A 21,373-nucleotide genomic window follows, 5' to 3' on the forward strand; every position below is an offset into this window, starting at 1 on the left:
TTTATGAGATAAATTTCATTTCTTTTTGATGAAAAAAGATTCTGGCTGTTACAGGTCCCACTTATCCATTTGTAGTTTAATTTCAGTGGGGGAATTTACTGGACAGGTAAAACTATTTTTCATTGTTCTTCTGCTCACATATTGTTAAAATTAAGAAGAAAATACCCAACCCTATATAACCACTAATAATCCAGTGTTCTACTGGAGTTCCTAATTAAGGAATCTGAATAATTAAAAAAAAAAAAACAATCTATTTTCTTTCTAAAAATTGTATCCTCAGCAAGGTTGTACAAGTGGTCTTTTCTGTGGATAAAAAAGTTGCTTTGATCAGAGAAATAGCCAAAGAAACTCATTATACTCCAACAATGACAGGTCCTACAGAGCACTCGGGGAAGCACAGGGACAAAGGCATACTGCACTAGTCCTGAACCACCAGGCAGGGAGAACCCATCATTCCCAAGAATGATGGACATTGCAAAACTCTGCCCACTGAGGCAGTCCTGGAATTTCCCTCCATCAAAAAGATACCACCCCTTCCCCGCCCCCAGGCATCAGAAAGAATAATGACTACAATATACTGAGAAGTCTTGAAAATATAAAACACAAGTTCATTATGATGCTCAAAAATAGGGAAAGCTAAGAGAAAAAAAAGCAACAAACAAAATCCATCAAAATAGTGATCACTAATGCAGATAACCAGGTCCCAATTCCTTATGTTCAAAACTGGCAACGAAAAGAAAGAAGCATGTATCTTGCTTTTTTTTTTTAATGAACTAACTATATTTTAGGGTAAACCAACAGTTAGGAAAATAACCGTTTTTCAACTCCTAATCAAGCAATGAGGTCAAGATCAATGGATAAAACATGAAAATAAAGTTGATAGGGACCTTTATGGAAGCATTACGCCAATACTACCTGAATCCACAGGTTCATCTTAACATCACCAAATGTAGAATAAGCCAAACATTAGTTACTGCATAATGCAGCACCACACAAGGCACACAGCACCACCTACGATGTATTCTTGACAAAAAAAGGTGAACCTGAATTTAACCCAACCTTTCAAATCTAATCAAGCCTTTCAATTTGCAGTAAATAGAGGGGACACAGGAGCAAGTAGAAGGACACCTAAAGGAAGCAAACAAATACTAGCAGGGTTTTTCCTTAGGAAGGCTGACACTTTTGTCAACACATCAATGTCATCAAAAAGGGAGAGCAGGGGAAGGGAGACGGCTCTAGATTAAAAGACACTTAAGAGACATAACAAGGCAATATATCAACCTGATATGAACAATTCAACTGTAAAAGAAGAAAGAGGAGAAGAAAGAAAGAAGGGATTTAAAAAGCAAGGTGTGCTAAAATCTTGATAACTGTCAAATATGAATGATGGATTTCTGGGGTTGATTATATTATTCTCTACATATTTTGGTTATGTTTGAAAACAAGAGAGAGAGAGACATACGCTCCCTGCTAAGCAGAAATAAAAGAAATCTTGAGACACCAATCTCTTCTGTATTGTGGCCAAAAAACAAATTTCTTTTGTAAAGCTGCCAAGGAGACAGTGATGCCATGAGATGGGGTCCTTAGCAGCAGGTGATTTAAGTTATCCAGGGAATGTTTTCATCACAGCGTTCTGTTATGCAAACATGCCCCACCCCCATCCTTAAAGTCACGGGGTAATGAGACTTTTTAATAAAGGTTTTTTCTTTCCAACTGAATTCAGGCTTCTAGGAGAGGGAGAAGTTAGGCAAAATCACCAGAGAATCTTTCTCTGCTCATCAGGAAGAGGAAAAAACAAAACAAAACAGCATTCCACTTACTCTCTGCATCATTTTCTCTATCTCTCAAACGGAGATAATACTGCCTTACATAGTTGTTATGAAAGGTTAGCGATAACCTATATATGTGCCTATATGTGGCCGTGGTAATGGTGCAATTAAATGACGAATTTAAAAAAAATTCATACCCCTAGCCAATTGCCTACAACCTTAAGATCCTGAAATTACCAGAACCACGTGGACATGGAAGATCAGATGAAATTGCAGCCCAGCCAACACACTTATTTCAGCATGTGAGACCATGAGTGGAGGACTCAGTTCACAAGTGCCTGGACTTCTGACCTACAGAATCTGTGAAATAATAAATGTATGTCATTTTAAACTCCCCACCTCTGCCCCAAATCCATACTTCTTTATCAGTTTGCTTATTTCATAAATGCTTATCTGAGATGATGAAAGCAGTGGCTGGTGAGATGTGTTCTGTGATGAAGTAAAAAAACCTGTTTCCTCCTGTTCACGGAACGAAACCTTTCATTTGGTATCTATGGATTTCCTACATTTGGCACAATATCCCTGTCCAGTGCTGTTGCCCTCTATTTCCTTCTGTGCACCTCTTCAGCCTCATCAGATAAGAAGATCATGAGATCACCAGATCACGAGCTCTTCTGTGATCCCTTCCTTCCCACACCTTCGCAGTTTTCATCTTCATGTCAGCCATCCCTTCAGTCTGTAGATCTTTTTGCACATATTCTCTGCTTACTGAAATCTTTCTCATTTTCAGCTACTAGGTCAACAGACCTCCAGGAGGTCTTCTCCCATTCCCTCCCTAATTACCAGCTTCATCATTTGCAAACAGCATTATCTATATCTCCGATTTAGCAGTTTCTCTGCCTTCCATTGTGGTCATTTATAAGCCTCTTCCTCCTGCTAAACTGTAAACACCTTAAGAGCAGAACTGTATCTTATTCAGCTTTTTAGCTCTCACCTTCTCTCAAATATTTGCTAAACTCAAGTGAGAAAATTGGAACAGGAACTTACCAAAACAGCTTTACAAAGCTGTCAGTGTTTGACCAGCTTGATCTCTTTGACCTCCTGACAGATATTTAATTAAAAGACAGCAAGACACTCCTCCACCCTCAGCCACTAATTAGACTATTTTGTTCAAGTAGAGATGCTTCTTCTGGTTCCAGCGCCATCATTTCTCAAGAAAGCAAGATCCTACTAGCTACACACATTGTGAAATGAAAAGGAAGATGATAAAGGACTTCTATTTGCTACTACACATTTGCATTTGACTACATTACACCTCAAGTCTGAGATTTTTCACTTCTTTTACTCTGCAAGCAGCTACCACTTCTGCTAGTCTTTCCCCCCCAAGGAAAAGAACCTAGGTTACATGGTATTCCATTGTTATAGATCAGCTAAGTATTTACTGATAGGCAAAAATGAGGCCTACAGCTGAAAATGAAAGCAGGTATCACAGCAGTATGTAATGTATAATCCCATTCACATAAATATCAATATGTGTATAGATATTCACCACAAATGTTAAAATGCTTATCTCTGGGTGGGTGAGATAATTTTCTGCATTCAATTTTTAAAATATTCATATAATGTTAAATAAAAACAATAGTTATATTATAAAAACCAAAGAACACAAGGAAAACTATACATGTACATTTTAAAAACTATGTTAAAATGCCTTAAACCTTTCCATTTTAAAAACTAATTTATTTGTAAAATTTATGTTAAAAAACAAAGAAAACAGAATAGAATTTAATAGCATATGTCTTTAGGTTTAGGAACTTAAAAACATGAAACTTCCATCCCCTTTTCTATCTTCTCCAAGTCTCTTGAAATAAGCTTGTATTACATTCGGTAAAGGGGGTATGGTGGGGGAGAAATAAGCATTTCTGAAAGGTACTCAGTCCAGATCCATTCATTCCATCTCTGAGAATGAAAGGGTAGCTATCTAGCTCTTCAAACCACCACTTGTGCAGTTATTCTTGGGCTGGTCTCTAGAGAATAAGGGGCAGAAATAGAAGCCCCTCCTCAAAGCTGAGGTTGGCACACAAGCCTGCAGGGTCTCAGGCACTGGAGGAGCACTGCTTCCCTCCTGTCAAGCTCTGAATGGCTTTAGCTAATGCAGTCAAATGTAATCACCTGCCCCAAATCTATAGCAGCCATCTAATAACTGCAGATCTCCATGCTCACTCTGTTCAACTGGGAACAAAACGTTACCTTTAAATGTTTAAGACCAGCGGTTTTTAAACTTTGGATTCAACATCCTTTTACACTAGCAAAAATTACTGAAGACCCAAAAGAACTTTTGTTTATGTGGGTTATATCAATTGAGATTTACTATATTAAAATTAAAACAAAGTTTTAAAAATATTTATTAATTCATTTAAAAAACCAAACCCACTACATATTAAAATAAATAGGACATGTTTTGTGAAAAGCAACTACATATTCCAAAACAAGGAAAAACTTTGACAGTTTTGCAAACCCCTTTAGTATCTGGTTCAAGAGAATACAACTGGATTCTTATATCTGCTTCTAATTCAATCTACTGCAATGTATTCTACTGGTTGTAGGATATGAAAACAAATATGGCCTCACAGATATGTAGCTTGTGAAGGAAGGAGTATTTTAATATTTTTTCTGGTAATTGTGGATATTCTTTTTTAATATTTCATCAAAAGATTTGTTGCATTGTGGAATCTGAAACTTTATTAATGAGAATTTAATTTACATTAAATTCCATTGTATATTTTAGACAGATCCGTTACCCATGCATAATTTTATCACATGATGCATTGGTCATTTGGAAAATAATGGTTCACTGAATTATGCTGATCTTCCAAATGTTGATTCATTTCATTATTTGATTAAAAAATTCATTAATATCACCACCAACCCTCATTAGAAAAGTCCTTAAGTGTTGGGAAGCTGTCAAACTCGTGGTGGATATGAGTTTTTCAAAAACCCTAATTTTTGCTTTAGAGCTCAAATTTTATTATTGCAACAAATACTGTGTTGTTTTTCTTGAAACGACAAGCTCATTTCATTAATTTTTGAGAAAAAGTCTGCCAAATATCGAAGTCTGAAAAACTAGTTTGTCAGTTATGCTTTCAAGTAAAAATGGCATTCACAAAGAAAGCAGCTAGATCAGCTCACAACTTAACTGCAGAATAGCTTCATGTGTACTCCCCATTTTGTCAAAAAACAAATACAAACAGAAAATGACTTGTATTCAAGAGTTGAGATTGAATAAAATTATTAATTTTTACTTCTTCGTCAAAGACATTCTTAGGAGAAACCACCTTTTTTAAAAACACAAAGTATAAGGCAGTGGAGAATACAATGGCTACTAGTACAGTTCGGTGCCATTGGCTTGACATGTACTACAGTGCCAGTAGTTGTGCCTATCACAGCACAGTGAGAAAAAGAAACTATTCTCATGTAAATAGTGTAGACCTTGTGAACTCCCTGAAAATGTCTTGGAGACCAACCTGGGGTTGGTGGACAAATACTTCAAGAATTGCCGTACAAGAGGAAGCACCTCTTTATTTGAGGATTACAAGTGTGCGTGAAAAAGCAGAAGGGAAGAAACAGGCAGCCTGCATCAAACTTCAACAAAGCAGGAAATGCCTTCCTTTTAATGAGCAGATGAGGAGTACAGGGCCTTAAAAGAATTAAATCTAGGGTAGCTGTTTCTTCTGGATTGTCCCAGTAAATTAACTGTTTTATTTTTGCATTTCTTTGCAGAGGTAATGAATAATTTGAGTTTACAAAACACTAAAAGTTGGGGCAGTTATTTGCATTACAAAAGAATTCTGATTTCCAAGGAGATCTGACTTCCTGAGTTCTTAAGGCATTTGTTTATAGCTGATCAATGATTAGATAAACAAGAAATAGAAATTCAGAGCAAAGTGTTAATAGCCATCGCTAATCAAACATAGGCTATTCATTAAATTATAATGTAAATAAACTGGATCAGACTGGCTGATCTACATGGTGCTGCAATAACTTACCTCCCAGACAAAACAAGATACATCCAATATGGAAACCATTCTTACCAAATCCATTGCCTTATATTAATGTTACTGTTAAATTTATTAAAAATCATTAAAATTATACACATTAAGCAAAAATTAGGAATGTGTGCAGGTTTCAAGAGAAAATAGAGGCAGAGGTGGACTGTAAATATTTGTGTGGCTCAATAAATGTTACATTCTTCTCTTTAAACAAAAATAGTTTTTGCTTTGTTAAACATATGTGGAAATAAGCATTAGTTTAGGTCTCTGGTTTCTAAGAGTATTTTGCTGTCCTTATTGACTGTCATTTTGTTTCATGTTTTTATGTCTCAGAATATCCAGGGGCCTAGGCACCTGGTGCCCTTTATACATATCTGGAGTGCCAACTACGTGTCCCGACTTGACAATGGGTCTTTCTCTGTGATGTGACAATTGGGCCCACAAACGCCTGGCAGTGTTGGGGGTGAGGGTGTTCAGAGAATGCTCAGTGGGTTACTCAATCATTATGAAGTCTCAATACACAGAATGGAAATTGCTGGCATGTTTCTGTGAACATCTCTTCTGGTAGCTTCAAACTGTTCCACAGCAAGGACAGAATCCCTAGACAGTTCCCACTGCAGAGCTGCCGCAGAGAGAAGAGGCACATGAGTCAAGTGAGCACAATCCTGTGAGCTCAGCTTCCATACTTTGATATCCTCATCTCCTTTCCTCTCAGCAGACAGCTGCCTCCTGTCTCCTCCCTGTGTTCATTTCCTGGACTCCTTCCTTTGCTACTTCCCAATGCCTCTGACTGCCCAAAGACTCCCCATTACCATCTTCCTCCAGAACTTCCTTTTCATACCTGGGCTCCCTTCCCATTGAAACCCTTACCAGCAAGGACTGGGGTAAAAAAAAACCAAACAGGTGAAATAATCATTTGTGCCCTCCACCACCACCAATTCCTATTCCCCAAACTTGGTGGAAGGCGATGGAGGGACAGTGGCCTTCCTTCCTAAATGCACCACCTTTCCAAGGTACTTCCCAGGGACATTCCGAGTCATATTATGAAGAAAATTCGGGCAACTGCCTTCTTTACCACCACCCAATTTCCTCCTCTACATAAAAGAGATTTTATGGTTTTCTGTTCCTTTTCCTGTGTCTCCAACACAGCTTCCTAGAGCATAAGGAAGGAGAGAGTTTTCCTTACAGTGTGAGACTGCCCTACTCAACAGTCTCCATTCTCCCCCCACCAGTTAATTTAGAAAAAATCCTCAGCTTGGTATTGAAGGCCCTCACCAGCACCTCCATACTTTTCACGTAAAGAACCTTTAAAAATAATGCTCTGGCTATACAGTCCCGAATGGAAAGAGGTTCAAGGAGTAAGTGAGAAATGATAAGGACAGTATGATCGTATGTTGTAACCAAAGTAAACCAAACAAAAACAACTTGACACACACTGTATTTTTTATATATATATGTATAAATGTATAGAAATGTATGTACAAAGATATACAAAAGAACATTAACAGTGGTATTACTCAAAATGCAGATGGGCCCAAATTGTGATCACATGATCAACATACCTCTGTCTCCAGGGATGTTCCTTAAAATGGACCGAAACCTTTTATACCTTTTATATCCCCAAATAACAGACGCAATATACAGCTGGAAAATCTCTCACATTTCTGTGTTAGTTTTACTTTCAAAAAATTGCAGGACTAGGTGTCTCAGCCCCATCCTTTATATAAGGAGCAGGCAAGGTTTTTTGCTGATCTGTTTACTCTCTTTGAAAATTAAAGTGAAAAATTTCCTGCAGATTGCTCAAGAGCCTTTTGGGACTTTACAAAGAGGGGCCATCTATAGAGCACACTACCTGCTTCACCATAAATTCTAAGTATTTATGCTGGTTTCATACTATCACTGTTTTAAGGAGTATGCAGGTGAGGTCTTAGGATCCCAACCAATGTAAAATAGGGCTGTATTATTGCGCCTTTCCACCCATGCTTGTTTCCATTTCCATTTGAATGACTTGAAACACCTCCTGAGCGAACCCCTTGCATGTCCTCCAAGCATAAAGCAAAGAAGTCATGTAACCTCACCTTTGTTGAAGGTGCCATTATTTATCAAACTAAAATACTTAAACTGTAGAAAGTGGTCACTCATTTTCAGAAATAATGACTCAGAATGAAGCACACCACTAAATAAAAACCATCCAGTAGTTCAATTTGGTCAACTATTTAAGAATACATTTTACAGTTGATGCATCCTGGCCAGCAAAATCTGATGCTTTAAAGTGTTGTACTGAAGCCTAATTTTCACTAATTAATGCCCTGCCCTGAAATCTTGTCCTAATAATCTGATGCAGGACTCTGGGGTCTTTAAGAAGATCATCTTCAAAGACTCGAGTGAGTTTAAAGCACCACCTAAGGAAGCCTTTAAAAACACCTATAGCCAAAAGTACCTATGGACTGTAAGTTAGGCAGTGTGGTGCAGTGAGATCAGCATTGGGTTTTGGAGCCCAAAAGGCCTAAAAAGAGCTGTGTGAGTTTGGGGAAGTTACTTAGACTCTGGGTGTTTCAGTCTCCTTAGCTGGAAAAGAGGTATTTTACACACAGTTCTTAAGACTATAGAGCAGTTGCTCAATAAATGTTTATTTCCTTTCTTCTCATTCATTTAATAAAAGCCTATAGATCATCCAATCAACCACCTGAATTCCAGCAGCTCAGGAGCTGGCTGGGCTCACTTGAGACATCAGATAGTTGAGAGAGACAGCCCAACAGACTGTCTACCACCACTCCTCTTGATCTAATTCTAGCAAGCTATCTGTGCCACCTGAATATATAGTGCCCTAAAGATACTGGTGAAGGGTTGTGACAGCCCAGATATTATTTTTGGCCCTACTAGGCCATTTAATCTCACTGGGCATCAGAGCTTTGTCTTCAAGATAAAGGGTAAGTTAAATGATTTTGAAATTCAGAAATCAGATACAGATTCACTTTTATTATATGCATACTAAAAGGTGTGGAAAGAAATACACCAAAATGTTAATGGTGGTTGTCTCTGGGTGGTAGAATTCGATGACTTTTATTTTCTTCTTTATATTTTCTTGGACTGCCTGAAATTTTTTTTTCCCTCTGAGAAGCATGTAAAATTCTTGTCATCAGAAAAAACTGAAGCTATCTGCATTACGAAATATAAAACACAAAAATCCAAGAAGCTCCTTTGCAGAGTAAAAAAGCCTTGTCTCACTCAACTTTGTCTTTCCCTTGTCTCCATGTGCCCAGCTTGATTAGGTCTTCCTCAGACTCAGTTGCTGTCTTTCTAAATGACCCCACTTGAGGAGAGCAGGTGTGGGATACACAGTAACTGGTACTGGTGGCACTCAGCACATTTCATAGCAGGGGTGAGGACTAACCAGATACCCTCATTCTTTCAAATGGTAGAAGCTGTGCATGCCGCCCTGGAAAACGCAGGCACCTTGGCTCTGTTCCACGGGCACAGGGAGCTTCAGACCAGGCCCTGGATGGCCCCTATCCCACAGAGGTGAAGGTTAAGAGATTTTGTAATTGCTGAGTGTTGTCCCCGGGAGGGTACTTGCTAGGCACTTTAAAGGTTTTCCTGAACTTCCACAGGATCTCTTCAGACATGAGACAGAAAACACACTTCTAGATAGTTGGGTATCTGAGTATTCAGCAACGTGTTATGGGCTTACCAGTTACTTAAGAGTATCCATTTAATAAAGCATGCTTTTGTTTTTGGGGGGGAGATGGGAGGAAGCAAGGGCAGGGGAGAAGTGTGTGAGTAGGAAGAAGAACTTTGCAATTCCTTACTCTGCTGGTGATTTTCAGATCCCACTGTGCATCAGAATCACCCAAAGAGCTTTAAAAATACAGAGCATTAAGTCTTAGACCAGACTCACAGAATCAGAATCCCTGACGATGGACTACAGGAATCTGAATTACTGCCAAGTTCTAAGAATTTTGATATTTGCTCCATAAAATCTGAAGTTAGAGGGTCTGTCTAATCTGAGTAAAGTCTCTATTAAGTGTCAGCGACCACCACCTTTAACAGCACTATTATAATATGGGATGCTGCAAACAGTGTAAACAGATCAAGAACGTTTATTCAACTAAATTCCATATGAATTATGACAAAACTTACCAGATTAGACACTTTAAATATACACATTTTATCGTATTCCAATCATACCCATATAACACTGTAAATTTTAAAGGTTCCAAATGAAAAAGCATAAAATAAAATCTTTGGCATCTTAAAAAAAATTCTCCATGTATTTCTAGGTGCTAGATGCTGAGTAAACAAAAGGAAAACTACAGGTCTCACAACCGTGAGGGACAAAAGCACATAAACATACACATTCTTACATGGGTATATTAACATTCACTGAGGACTCACTATGTGGCCCTCTTCCAACTTCTACAAATTGTCAATTAATTTAATCCTCACAACCCTATCGGTAGATACAATTATTATTGCCATTTTATAGATGAGAAAACTGAGACACAGAGAGGTTAAGTAACTGGACCAAAGTTACAAAACTAGTGACAGGCCAGAATCTAAAGCCAGGCTCTATCACTGATGTGTTTAGTCTGCTCGGGCTGCCATAGCAAAATACCACAGACAGGGTGGCTCAAACAATGGAAACTAATTTTCTCACAGTTCTGGAAGCTAGAAGTCCAAGATCAAGGTGTTGGCAGGTTTGACTTCTCCTTGAGACCTCTGTCCTTGGCTTTCAGTGCCTTCTCGCTGTGTCCTCACATGGCCTCTCCTCTGTGTGAGCATATGCCTGGTATCTTCCTTTTCTTATAAGGACACCAATCATATTGGATTAGGGCGCACCCTAATGGCCTCATTTTAATTTAATTACCTCTTTAATGACCTTATCTCCAAATATGCTTACATTTGGAGGAACTGGGGGTTGGGACTTCAACATATGAATTTTGGGGAGGACACAATTCAACTCATAACACCTGATGACTGTGTAACCTCAAGAAAGTTACTAGACCTTTCTAGGCCTCAGAATCTTCAACTGTAGGACAGTGTTATTTGAATTAAATGAGATCATTCATTTATTTTTAAATTTTTTTTGAGGAAGATTAGCCATGAGCTAACTACTGCCAGTCCTCCGGTTTTTGCTGAGGAAGACCGGCCCTGAGCTAACATCCATGCCCATCTTCCTCTACTTTATATGTGGGACACCTGCCACAGCATGGTGTGCCAAGCAGTGCCATGTCCGCAGCCGGGAGTCGAACCGGCCAACCCGCGTCCGCCGAGAAGCGGAACATGCGAACTTAACTGCTGCGCCACCAGGCTGGCCCCAAGACAAATCATTTAAAATGCTTACCAGAGTGTCTGGCACATTATATCATCATTTTACAGATGAGGAAATCAAAACTCAGAAAGATGGTGACTTGCCCTGTTTTCATCTCTGAAATGGAGTTCTTATACTACAGAACACAGCTTTCCTCTACAACCCCAAATGCATAATCTAGGAGAATTTTATATAATTTATAAATTTTCTCTTTCTCACTTCCTGCTTTCTCATAGTATTTTTCTGACTTTATTACATACAAGAGAGTGAGAGAAGGAGAAGTTCAAATTAATAAAAATTTAGTTAGGGAAGTATACTACTTTTCTGAGATTGTATGTGAATTTCATTCATCCTTTCTCCTAATTTGCAAAGACAATTGGCTATAATCACACAGTGATGACACCTCAGAAGATCAATACCTACTTTCAACTATTAGGAAAGAAAAGCAACTCAATGATTTTTTTTAAAAAAATTAAGATTGTATTTTACATTTGCCTAGTACTCTACATATATTACATCCATTTAACCTTTAATACAATCTTACGATATCATTTTATTTAGTCCTTCTAACAATCCTCTGAAGAAGGCATTGTCTCCATTTTACAGGTAAGGGAACAGGAGCACAGCAAGGTTAAATGTTTTTCTTTAAGATCACAAACCTTGACAATAACTGGCAGAACAAGAACTCTCACTGACATCTTCAAATCTAAGGCCAAGGTTCACCAGTGCAGGCCACCATCTACCTTGGCAAGTTGCAATACCTGGTTTTCTCATTCTTCATGCTTGGCACAAACACAGCAGGTGCTCAGTGAATAAGGCAGTCTGATTTGGGGCAATCTAGACTAAGGTGCAAGGAAATCTCTTTTACAGCCTTTATATGGGCCAAGTTGCCTGACAACTTTGACCACCATCAAGGCCTTGGACTGAGAGCTCTTTTAAGACAGCAACTACAGTCTCCTTCTTCCCCAGTGTCTAGCACACCAGGTGCTCATTAAGTTCAACAGATATTTGAGAAATGAGAGTTCAAGTAAAAATTTATTGTATAATGGAATCATAGGACATTCTTCCTTTAGTGATGGCAATGGGTACATTTCAGCCACCACCATATAAAAACATCAATAAAAAGAAGCATTTATAGAAACCCTCTCTCACAGCCTACAACAGAGAAGCCTACAGGGCTTTTCCAATCCCCAAATTCTATGATTTCATAGTAGTCTACTCCTGACAAGTGGTTAAACTGATTGCCTTAGATATCAATTACGGGCACAATGCAAGTGGATTTTCCAGTACAGAACCAGCACAGTGTTCTTAGTCTGCAGTGTGCTTCCAGGAAACTAACAACTGCATATAGGACAGGGAAGTTTCACAGTTCCCAGAGGAAACTGTAATGGATGATAAGGTCGATCTGAGACACAGTGGAATTGCTATTTGTCAGGGCCCTTGCGCTGCAAAAAGGAGCTGTATTAAGAGAAATCATGTTAACTTTTATTTTCTCAAGAATACAATGCTCTCTGGATTTTTTCTTTTAACTTCAAGTTTGTTTTGTCATGAGCAGTCAGGTAAATTTTAACCCAGCCATGGAAAACTATCTGACCACTTGTGAGCTGTTCTGTACACAGGGAAGGGAGGAGGCAGAGCTGATCAGAGCAGTGTTCTAAACACTGCTCTAAACTCTCCCTTAACTTCAGCGACTTGTGGATGTCCAGTCTGTTCATCTCTGCTGCTTTTGTGTATCCTGTGAACTGGCTATCATCTCCCTCGCTACCTATTTCACAGAGCTTTTGTAGCAGATTTAAAAGAAAAATTTAAGCTCCCAGAAAGAAAAGCATTCAGTAAAGTATTGAAAGGATAAAGTATTGCCAGCATTATACTTCCTGTCTGAATTAATCTTTTCAAAGTACTCTGAGATCTGAGGCATGCAAATTCACTAGAAAAGTAAAGAGTTACTCTAGGTGATCTTTTCTAAATCAAGGTAACCTACAAATACTCTCTTCTGATTCCTTAATCAAATGACAAAAAGTTTCAGAGAGAAATGTAGAGGCATACAAATGGAATAATTCTGCAAATAGTGAAATTAAAACATTAATTTACCCACTCATCACCACTGTAATCAATATTTATTAAATATATAATATATGCAATAAATAAGGCACCAAACTAGATGCCGTAAGAATATGGAATTACGTAAGAAATGCCCATATATCTTCCTGTAGTGCAACTACACCATAAGATGAAACTTTTGTTCAGATTTCCTTCCCAAATAAAGGATTCAAGTTTCCCTAGGACATGGAAGAACAAAATAATTTTTTTCTCTGTTATGACTTTCTGGCTTCACAGAAAAATTTTAGAACACACTGGGGGAGAAACTCATCTTTTACCTATTAGTTTCCACTGACAAGCAGCAGCTTTCTCATGAGTGACTGAGCTACACAATGGCTGTAACTTTCACAATAACTTGATTAAATCTGACACGCACATGATGGGGGTGGGGAGGAGAAAGGAACCCATGTGCCCTTCAATTTCAATAAGAGAAGTTGAAACGTATTGTCAGGGAAAGCAAGAAGAAGATCAAGATCATGTGGTTTGGAAAGAAGATCAAGAAAGGACAGAAATATTCCAATAACAGCAAGTCACTTGGGATTCCTTGAACGCCCTGCCATATTAAATCACATATGGCTATGCAACGAAAGAAAAAGTTAAGGCCTATCTCACGCCTCACTTCTGCTACTGATTGAGCTTGAGAAAGAAAATTAAGACAACCTTTTAAAGTTATTCAGTCAAAGGCAGAAATTGCAGACTGGACATTTAAGGTTATGGATAAGCTCATTGAGTGGGGTAAAGCACTTGTTTAGCAATTAGTCACTGTCCTTATCCAATTAATTTAAAACAGGAAGCCCCAAATTTCCTTAAAACTTTACTGGTATTAGTTTGCTAGAAATGACTGTTCCAATACATAAATTCTTTGTATGTGTTTACTTTCCACCCTAGATTTATGGCTAAATTGTTCTCAAAAATAGAACCAACTTCTTAATATCTGCTTCTTTCACTTTTAATATTCGATTTTCCCTAAGCCACAGAACTTATGTTTTTCAACAAATGAAGTAAAGTGAATGCTGAGAACCACCTCTCGAGTCCAAGGATGGGGGAATAAGGAAGGGTTTATACCCAAACGCAAATAGGGCATACTCAAAATAAGGTCAAGATCACATTAAGGAAATCTACAGCATATCAAACAAAATTTTGTACTTACGGTTCTGATCAAGCTGAACTATCTTTTGGGACAGCCAATCATGAACAAGACTGCTGTATTTGGAAGCCAGACACCATGAATAGAGTCTCTTCACAGAAATGGAAAATGACACTCAGCCAGCTCTCTGTCCCGTGGTGTATCTCACATGCAGCACATGAACAATTCCTATTCATTTTTTTTTCATAATGAAAAGTAGATCAACTTACATGGCTCTCTGGCAATGAACTGAGGTACAGTGTTGGGCAGAGGAGTACTGGGGTTTGGAGTCCCTACTAGTTTGTTCTTGGCCATCTTCGTGTTTGCCTTAGCAAACTCTAGTCGTAGTGTTTGCGGAATTTCAGGATCGAAGCGGATGCCCTTTGGAAATACAGAACAAATGGAAGATGTTTTCATTTCCTTAGAGTTAAACAGGAATGGCGACAAAATAAACACACCAGTAACCCTGGCCTATCAGAAAAAAAGGTCAGCTAGAGCTCTCATTCCCACTACTTACACAGAATACACGAAAAACCATTAACGCAACATGTCCAGAAAGTCAGGCAGATTTTGTTTACTTAATTAAATAATTTAGTTACATAGTTTTTCAACTATTCCTTTTCTTCTTGGACAAAAACTTTCAAGTTTGAAAATATGAAATGGCAAATTCCTAGCATAGTCAAAAACTTCAATTGATGGCTACCAATAAGAAGGAAAGAATTAATATAAAGCCCTGAGCAATACTGGAAATCCTAAGAGGCCTAGGCCTCTGAACAGTGTTCTGACATCGACTTAAAAACAATGTAATTCTTCAATGCTTTAGTTCTATCACCTATAAATAGAGGGGGAAAAATCTCATCCCTTTCTAACTGGAGAGATTTCATAATGGTGATATATGTACTCTGAATTAATAAGAAGACAGGAAATAAACACTTTTAAGGTTTCAACATAACTAGTATCACTTAATTCGTTAGCTTATAAATTTATATAAAATACGAATGTCTTGATGTGGCAAAGTCCTGATTTTAATTATAACTGGTTTATTAGCTACATGGATAGAGAGACAAGAGATTACATGGGCCAAAGAGAGGATAGTAATTTCAACTGCCCTTGACCCTATTATTGCAGTTCACCTAACACATATTCCATAAATAAATCACAATCAATATAAAATACAAGATTTAGGGCAATATCTAAAGTCTATTTTGAAACCCTCCCACCATTGAAGAATGCCTTCATTACTAAGCATGATGAATAGTCTCACATCTATGTCCAATGCCATGGATTCTGGACCCCAACAATAGTATCAAAAAGCTATCCCAGTGTAGTACATAAATATGCATCCAAAACAGACTCAGGTCCCATTTTTGTCTGTATGGTATGCTCTGGAAAGGAAGTTGGAGTTCTGAAAACAAGTATCCTAAGAACACAGGTTTTCCATTTAGTGCACATCTCGGCCTGTGGGCCCAAAGTCCCTTTTCTTTTTCTTAATTAGCTTGAAGAAAATTAAGAACAATTTCCACATGAAATTAGTAAGAATCTCTGACTCTGTAGACCAGGATGAGGAACTCTGAATTTCACAAGCTCAGCTCCAAGGACAGGAGGAAAAGCCTGTGACTCTGGATGGTAATGGCAATAAAAGAAATAAGGAAGGGGAAAGGGGAAGAAAGAGATGTCCTCAGAGAGGTACAACAACAGCCACAGAGCCCTTATCTACAGATGTGCTGGAGTGGGTACAATTTCTTCATGAGCCTGATTCATCTGTTCTCTGAGAAGAAACCAATTGAAGGTGGCAAATGGGGGTGGGTGGGAAGAAAAGGAATCCACTTGTGCAGCCCTAGCCAAAAAAAGTAAAAAGGGGGTGTCAGTTATATGAAACATAAAAAGAAATTCTTTAACTGGTCTCAGTTTTTGTTTTATTTTGCTTTAATTTGGGAAGCCTCAGTATTATCTTGCCAAAAACGTATATAAGGAAAAAGAACAAAGCAGCATTCTGAGCAGTGTTTGCTTCCATGAGCTTCCTCTTAAGAGCATTTCATTCTATCAAAGCTACTATCGCAACAGAACAAGTATTTCCAAATATGGATGCAAAGAGTTGCAGTCTTTGCTGGGAGACAAGCACAGTCCCCGACTGAACAGCTAAAGGTATGCTGTGGAGGGACTTGCTATTCATACTATACCCCATCAGCTACACATAGTAACAACTTGCCATCAATTTCAAGGTGTCCTCCCTGGCACTAAACTCCACCAACCTTCCTGTGAAGAAGCAACTTTCATAAACCTGAGCCCACATCAACCCGAGCACTGTGGCGTAGGCTTTCATAACATGAGAAGAGCATCCTGGGACCTGTCAGTAGTCCTTGGAGCTTCCAGCCTCAGATAATGAGGCTATGCATCTGAATTCCATACCTCAGCTCTTTCACTGGTGTTCTAGAGTCAAGCAAGGCTCCACACAACTCACTTTCCTCTTACTGATGGCTCATGTCCTAAACATGCTGAATTGAGTCTCCCCGACTCCTCCTCACCCGCCTCTTCATACCCTTCCCTTCCCATTTGAGCTAAAATAATACCACCATCTTGTTATGTTCCAAATCAAAGTTCCAGCTCCTTATTAAAAAAAAAAAAAAAAAAAAAAAAGCTCAGAAGTTAAAATGACCTAATTTGTTTGGCAGCTTATTCAGAGGCCGGAGGCTTAGAATACAAGCCACATTCTTCTAACATCTTTAGCAGCAATACCATATTTGGTAATCAATATCCTGCTCAGCTCAGTTTCTATCCAGAGGGATTAGCCAAGTCAAAAACATTTTAAATGTTAAAGGATGATGAAGAGGAGGCAAGGGTAGGGAGAACATGGAAGTGAAGAGGAAGAAAAGAGAAAGAGGAGAAAGATAAAAAAGAGGAAGACAGATAAGGAGAAGACGACATGAAAAAAAAAATACCTTGTGCTTTTAATTAAAGCCTAACAAGATTATTCTCTGGCCAGAGTGACTTCACGTTAAATGCTGTCAGGGTAAGATCACTGCCAAGTCGAATGGGGGATCTGTGCCTTTCAAAATCAACTTTTTCCTCTCACCTATAATCCACCAAAACTCTTCTTATAATGAAGAGAAACCTTTCTCTCACAGTTGTAAATGGTATCTTATTTACGTGGTGACCAGAAAGGACGTTTCCGGCCTAAGTATGGTATCAATCTGAGAATAGTTACTTATCAGGCAACTCAATCTGACTGGCTAAAGGGACAGTCAAAAGTTTCCTCAAGATGACCTAAAACATCCTGACCAAACCAACACAGGTTCACTATGCTCTACAAAGACTGGATTTCCTATCCAGGACAAGATATTGTTGGCAAATAATGTTCCTTAGTAGTCTAGTATACTTAAGAGTATACCAGGGCAGTTTCAAATCCATATGCCAATGTGTCATAGACTGCATGTTTGTGTCCTCCTCAAATTACTATGTTGAAGCCTTACCCCACATTGTGATGGTATCTGGAGGTGGTCCTTTGGGAGGTAATTAGGTTTAGATGAGATTATGAGGGTGGGGCCCTTATAATGGGATTAGTGCCCTTAGAAAAAAAGAGGAAGAGACACCAGAGATCTCTCTCTCCAACAGCACACAGGAAGGAAAGGTCACCTACGCACACAGGGACAAGGTGGTAGCCTGAAAGCCAAGAAGAGGTTTCCTGTCAGATACTAAATCTGTTGGCAACTTCATCTTGGACTTTCTAGCCTCCAGAACTGAGAGAATTAAATGTATGTAGTTTACGCAATCCAGTCTATGGTATTTTGTTATGGCAGTCCAAGCTGACTAAGACACTATGCTAACACAGTTTTCTTTCCTGGGCCATAGTTCCTAAAATACCTCAAAGCATTCTTTCTGAACTTTGTGTGGCCTCACACAAGTATATCTCCCCTTCTCCACCAGCCCCACTCCCAACCCCACCTTTCCCCTCACTGAAGGTGACTCAATCCACAGGAACAGTTTTATTTAAGTGGTATATGTGCCTGGTATTGTGATCACTACAAGTCCTAATAATTGGATCATAAAAGCTACAGAGAGCACTTAGAGACTCCGAAGGACAATTCAAACTCTGCATTCACATCCTGTAATGCTCTAAACTCAGACAGTTACTGCATTCAGGACTCTCTTGAGGGAAGTTTTTAAATCTTCTAAAGTTTAAAATCTTTTTCCCCACTTTCTCTTAAATATAAACAAAGCTTAAGAACTACTTGTAACTAAAGGTTAAAAAGAGAATTTTCTGAATTGTGGGCTTAAATTTCCCAAAGCAAATTTATGTTTCCTATTTAAAATGCATTAAGATTCTAAGTAAGCTAGAGAGCTTAAAAATGCCATTTTATTGTTCTACAAACTATATCAAAGCCTGGAGACCTAAAAGGATAAGAGCAGAACTGGAATATAATAAAACATAAGGAAACGGGCAAGGTGAAAGGAAATTACCAAACCGTGAAGGCCCAAGCCTCCAGGAATCCAGAGAGTCACTATAAATGAACTGTAGCTCTTTCAGTGATTTTCTGGAAGACAAAATGGAGATGCCAGTAATTGAATATGCTACAAAGCCCAGATCCTAAGTAGCTCTCCTATTTCTCTAGCTGTTGTGACTCTGGCTTCTTGGGTAGACTGGCTGGGGTAGGAAGGATTTATCACCTGCAAATCACAGATTTGGGCTCATACAAGGATACTGGATTATTCTGAACATAAAGGTACAACATCACTCTAGCTCCTCAGAAGTGTACTGGTACTGGATTAACGTTAGCCCACCTAAGTGAGGATAAGTATTAGTTAGGAGTTTATTCGCTGAATAATGGGGAAAAAGAAAGAGGAGAAGGATATTCTAGAATGATTAAAATATCCCTAGAGGCTTAAGCAATGTGTAGTCCTTGACTGAACAAACCAGACTTAAAAGACCTTTTGTGGGAAAACGGAGAAAGCTGAATGTAGAGAGGATTTTAGGTGATACTTGAAAAATCTCAATTTTATTACTTATTAGGTGTGAGAATGATATTATGGTACCATATGACTTTAGTCATATGTCTTTAGTTTTTATTTTTAAAAATTTTTTTAAAGATTTTATTTTTTCCTTTTTCTCCCCAAAGCCCCCCAGTGCGTAGTTGTATATTCTTCGTTGTGGGTCCTTCTAGTTGTGGCATGTGGGACGCTGCCTCAGCGTGGTTTGATGAGCAGTGCCATGTCCGCGCCCAGGATTCAAACCAACGAAACACTGGGCCACCTGCAGCGGAGCACGTGAACTTAACCACTGGGCCACGGGGCCAGCCCGTCTTTAGTTTTTAGTACTGAAACACAAAGAATATATAATGACAAAATGTCATGATATAATATCATGTATTTACTTTAAAATACTTAGAAAAAAAGATGAACCAAATGTTAAGTTGGTAAATTCTGATGAGAGGTTAACAGACGTTCATTTCTACACTCACTACTTTTTGATATGCTTGAAGTTTCATAACAAAAACTAAAAATAAAACCCAAAATTTAACCAAGCATATACTCTCTATGCGTCAGAGACCCAAGAATCAATGAAAGGAAGTCCCTGCCTTGAGGAGCTCAGAGCTTACACTCTGGTGGGAGAGCTGTACAGGTAAACTAATGGCTAGATGAAGAGATAAACACCATAAGAAACACAGCCAAGGCAGAAAGTGACTGGGAAAGGGGGAAGGCATCAGAGAGGAAGTGATGGAAGAGCAGAAATTTACCAGATGGTAGTCCAGGAAAGGGCTTGGCAAAGTTGTGTATGACAGGATGGAGGGGGAGAGAATGTGTACGTGGGAGAGGTGAGTAAATGACTGCAGAAGCAGGCTGAGGTGGGATCACAGGACCTTTTAAGCCATGAGTGAGGACTCTGGAGTATGTGCATAGCAGAGCTCTTAAAATTTTTAACCTGGGGAAATAATACGATCAGATTTATTTAGAACTGTGATTGTCAAATGTTAGTGTACTGAATTCTACCTCCACAGTTTCTGATTCAGTAGGTCTGGGATGGGATCTGAGAACTTACATTTCTAACAAGTTCCCAAGCTGATGCCGATACTGCTTGTGTAGGGTACCACATCTGAGAATCACGGTAGTGGTAGACAATTCTAGTGGCGTAAGGGCAGCTGGACTTAAAGGAGAGACCAGACAGACCAGACATGAAGCAATTAGAGCAGTCTTGGAAAGAGAAGTCACTTGACATGGCTTCTCTGGGAAGGGCACCCAGAGGCCAATGTCTGGGTTCTGTGCCCTCACTCCCCTAACAACAGTTGACTATCTAAGGGACAGACGCTGCCCAAAGTGACCAACATGTTTTTTCTTCTGAGGATTTCAACCTTGAGTACAGAGATACAGAAAACAGAGGTGGTTGGAGCTGAGTCGCCTTAACAGTCTCCCACTAGAGATAAGGTCTCCAAACTCCTGTCACTGAGGTCTTCAGAGCTGTCTTGATGCCTGATGGAGTCTTGTTTGTTTGGTATATCCTTCAAATCTGTGAGCTACCAGCTATCCAGTATCCTTACAAATGGTTCTACCATTAAAGTCAGTTTATCAGTCCTTGACAACTAGTTTTAGGACAATGGAAGCATTCATTTACAGAAAAAAACCAGTAAAGAATAAGGCAAAGCTATGTATATTTACTGAGAAAGATGTCCATGGCAATATTAGGTTATAAAAAAGGATACTCAACAACGTTTAGTAGTCTGAAGGGAGGAGACTTTGTATATGTACGTGTGTGTGGACACAATCTACCTATGTAAGCCCAGGCATGTTTATAATGCACCAAACAATCTGCTAATAGCGGTAACTTTGGTGGTGATGGTGGTGGGCGAGAAAGATTTCTCTTCTGTATAATTTTGTATTGTTTGAATTAATTACAAATATGTATAATTTACAAAGTTATAATTTATAAAAATCTGATACAGATTAAAAAAATGAGAAGAGGAGGGAGAGAGGTGGAATAAGGGATTTCCTATGGAGTGCTAGCAGAGCCAGAGCAGAACCAACAGTA

At 38.8% G+C, this 21,373-nt stretch overlaps 1 protein-coding gene across 9 annotated transcripts in view; it reads right to left on the reverse strand.

The window, feature by feature from the left end:
• RBPMS (RNA binding protein, mRNA processing factor) overlaps positions 1 to 21,373 on the reverse strand; it is a 170,983-nt gene that overhangs the window by 52,300 nt on the left and 97,310 nt on the right. For all 9 annotated transcript variants that reach the window (XR_006886636.1, XR_006886637.1, XR_006886638.1 and 6 more), the window contains one exon: positions 14,586 to 14,736. Coding sequence is in view for 5 of the 9 variants with exons in the window: in XM_046648457.1 (XP_046504413.1) it covers positions 14,586 to 14,736 (151 nt within the window). In the remaining 4 variants the exon portion in view is untranslated. The remainder of the gene's footprint in view (positions 1 to 14,585; positions 14,737 to 21,373) is intronic.

Source organism: Equus quagga, chromosome 22, assembly GCF_021613505.1.
Source record: "Equus quagga isolate Etosha38 chromosome 22, UCLA_HA_Equagga_1.0, whole genome shotgun sequence".
In the NCBI taxonomy this organism is placed as follows: Eukaryota; Metazoa; Chordata; class Mammalia; order Perissodactyla; family Equidae; genus Equus; species Equus quagga.